Here is a 3,885-nt window from a genome sequence, read left to right as displayed (position 1 = left end):
CGAGTTTGAAAATGAATTTAAGAGGACTGAAGCTAAATAAAATGCTTTTAGTTCGGTGTTCTACAATTTTTGTCACAGCAAAGTCGGAAACATCTAAATATACTAAGAACGAAGAAAGGAATAATATATATATATAATCACTTATTTCACTTTCTCTGTTTCGAATAAACTTAGAATGTTATTTCTCGTCAGTAGACAAATACATTAGGCATAGTATAGTGTTAACAAGTAAATGAATAAATATAATAGACCATATGCGCAAAGGGATAAATATATCTAGAGAAAAATAACTTTACACACACACATATATCGACTACTTCGTTGTCATCACTTAATTCACTTGAAACATTTGCTAAATATTCAAAGTAGCTTTGTTATTTTCAATGTCTGAGTGTTTAATTATTTTACTTCAAATATTATTTTCCAAAGAAACAACAATCAGCTACCATGTGAAGGCAAAGCAAAACTAAAAGCTACAGGAAATCGTTGACAGCGATGAAATCTAGGCGCATGCGCAATGAAAACCTTCCTGTCAGGAGGGGCGATTGTCATTTAGTTTTTTTTACCTCAGTCTGCTGCAGTTTCTATTTAATGAAACCTTATTTTACTTTCTAATTAGTGTCGCTACACATCTAACTAACTTCATACTTCCTCACTCACATTAACAGTAATCTAAAATCCATACCCCAGTTGTCCGACAAATAGGCATCACACGCGGGGGGGTTTGTCAGTTTTTTTTTTTATTTTTGTTTCGGGAAGGAGAGCATTTTGCCTCTATCCTTCTACACCTTTCTTTTTGTTGTCAAATACCTTTCTTTTCCTTCAAGGGGGCTGTTTGTTCTAAGTAGGTTGCCCTTGTCTTTTGCCCCCGCCTTCGAAGATGAATAGTGTGTCGAAGAAGGAAACGTCCGCCAGTCCTGTCGAGGCGAACCTGGTTGACCCTCAAGCCGAGGTACGTAAACTGCAGGAACTGGTGAAGAGGCTTGAGCTACAGAACGAACTGCTTCGGAGTAAACAGAAGCTAAACAACGGTGATGTGGATACTAAGCTCAACCAGCACAATGGCTCGACGGGCCATAATAATAGCCACCAACACAACCACCAACAACATAATCACCACAACAACCATCACAGCCAACAACATCAGAACAACAGCTGCAGCAATAATAACAGTACCCATCAAACTGTAGAGGACGATGTGGACATTATAGATGTAAATAGTATCTCGTCCAAAGATGATGAATTCTCCTGGTAAGTGTCATTCCTGTTAAATAGTTCTGTGAATAAATACGTTCCCCAGAATTTCTGAGGATACACAAAACAAACGAAAGAACATTCCTTATAACACACACACACACATACACACTCTAGACCAACAGTTTCTGTAAAAATAAGACACCAAAACTAAATAAAGATTGCAAAGAGGACCATTTCAGTAGAGTTGATGGAAACTGTCAATGTATTTTATGATTTTTTTCGAGGTGAATGCTAAATGTAATTTTGTAGAAGATACACACTTTCTACTTAATACTATTGCGTATGCTAATAACAGAGTATACCGTTATTAGACGTATTTATATATACATACGTATATATAAATACTTGCGTGTTCACATGATCCATGCTAATGGTGAAGTGTGTGTCAGTGTGGTTTCACACACTCAAACATATGTATTGATGTTTAATCTTGATTAGTATTCCCTAAAAAAAAAAAATTTTAATTGCAACAAAAAGCATTCACAGCTTTCCAGCCTCTATAGAAACGATCGTAGTTGCGATCTTTCGTAGCTTTAGTGGCTTTCTTTTCATGAAACTGTTGCAATGGAGTATGTGTACGTGTGTCTGTGTATATGTGTATGTAATTTGTTCGTATGTGAGTGTGTGTGTGTGTATGTATATATATATATATATATATAGAGAGAGAGAGAGAGAGAGTTTACATCTCTCTATATGTGTGTAGATATGCAGATGGAGAAATGAGGGGCACTAACGAATCCATGACTTCGAGCCTACTATGTGGATGTGTTAAATTTAGGGAGATAACTACATGGACAGAACCTGTAAAATGTTTGATATGACAGGCTCTTATGGATAGCTAGTACGAAGTAGTTTTGCTGAGGTCATTTCCCGATTGTGTGTCATTGGTAGTGTATTTAGTCACCTGTGGTCACAATGTTTAGGTCCTGCCTGTGAGAAGAGTTACACGGAATTAACGAATGTCATTGCCAAGAAAGGATCACAAGTAATTCAAAAAGATGTATTTGATAAATGATAATAAATAACAACATTGATAATGCTGATGACAGTTTATTAGCCACAAGAGTCGAGAAAAAGATCGCGGACGATACAGTATAGTAGGGAATCTCTATGCGGTCATCCGGCCTGCTGGAAATAGCAGCCAACTCTCCTTCAACATACTCAACCGTCTGGAAATATAGCTGCATTAGAAACGATGGTCTGAGGTACACTGTAAAATCAAAAAAGATGAGATGATTACAACTGGTTTATCTTTTGATTACAGCTAGCCTGTGGCTAAACAAGTGGTGGGAGAAGTAGGCATGGCTAGTGACGTTCGGAATTTTAACAGTCAATGATTGGGTGTGAAGGAGAATGCATGCACTTATGTTTTTTTTTATGTATGAATTATAAAAATAGTCACATATTAAACTGAAGGATCTCTAAATATTCTTCTGTAGAGTTACATATTTGATTAATTTTTACAACGAAAAAGGTTAACGGTTACTTCAAAGAATCGGCAATGTAGCTTTCATCGGACTGTGTGTGTGTGTATTTGTCTGGTATAGAGCTGCGAAGACTATAGTTCAGTTGAGGACTCAACTCAATAATGTAGACTTTATTTGGATAGCAAGATGTCCAACGGAGAGGCTGTCCTCTTCACGGGATATGGTTGATTAACAAGGTTTCGTTACAATAATGTATTATAGAACATGTTTTTTTTCAAACCAACACTTAGGGTGATTGTAAACAGTTTGGGCTACCCAGTTTAACTTCCAATATTAGTAGGTTTATAAGCAATGTATTTGTAGATACACGAAAGATTCACAGCAGCTGATGAGAGCTTTAAAAAAAGTCGAAATGTACATTGAGCTGTTTTCCCTTTTTATGTTCGCACACATATTGTACATACAAAGTGTTTACAATCGTCATAAACCACAGTGTTCACCATTATATATATATATATATTTATCTCTATCTATCTATCTATCTATCTATCTATCTCTCTCTCTCTCTCTCTATCTATCTATCTATCTATCTATCTATCTGTGTGTGTATATATGTATGTATATATATATATATATATATATATATATCTATAATCTGTATGTGTGCGCGCGCACAAATATGTTCCATGCATATCTGTATGTGTGTGACTGCTTCGATTTTTGAGTAGCGACTTTATGAGCACTTCATTAAGTTATGTGTCCTATATACATTAATGTCTATACAGGAATGTAAGAAGCATAGCAGATATAATTGAACGTGTGTGTGTGTGTACATACACACAAAGAAGTTTCGCTTTTCTGGTAGAAAGTAGTGGACGTTCTCTGAATCAAAAACCAATAATTAGATGCGCGGATTATCTGGATGCTCTTACGCCCTGTCCTCCCCCACCCCCACACGCCCATCAATGTATCAACAGCAGAAACAGAGGCTTTAAATGTGCAACTATATTGTCAACATGTTTATCTTTGTATCCCCAGACGCATCGCACTAACGCATACGTTACATGCACACACAAAACACACGTGTGCGTGTATGTATGGATGTAAATGTGTGTATATATGTCCGCATGGATGTGCTTGTATGTGCGCGCGTCTATGTATGTATATATATATATATATATATATATATATATATATATAT

At 36.2% G+C, this 3,885-nt stretch overlaps 1 protein-coding gene across 3 annotated transcripts in view; it reads left to right on the top strand.

The window, feature by feature from the left end:
* Positions 1-525: 525 nt before the first annotated feature.
* Positions 526-3,885, top strand: part of LOC106880912 (SLAIN motif-containing protein 2) — a 99,836-nt gene continuing 96,476 nt past the window's right edge. For 2 of the 3 annotated variants that reach the window (XM_014931079.2, XM_014931077.2), the window contains exon 1: positions 526-1,251. In XM_014931079.2, the coding sequence (XP_014786565.1) occupies positions 881-1,251 (371 nt within the window). In that variant the 5' untranslated portion in view covers positions 526-880. The remainder of the gene's footprint in view (positions 1,252-3,885) is intronic. The other variant, XM_014931078.2, reaches the window with a different exon arrangement.

The sequence above is a fragment of the Octopus bimaculoides genome, chromosome 7, assembly GCF_001194135.2.
Source record: "Octopus bimaculoides isolate UCB-OBI-ISO-001 chromosome 7, ASM119413v2, whole genome shotgun sequence".
Lineage (NCBI taxonomy): Eukaryota > Metazoa > Mollusca > Cephalopoda > Octopoda > Octopodidae > Octopus > Octopus bimaculoides.
The sequence above is the reverse complement of the archived record's forward strand: the minus strand, read 5'-3'. Positions and strand labels throughout refer to the sequence as shown.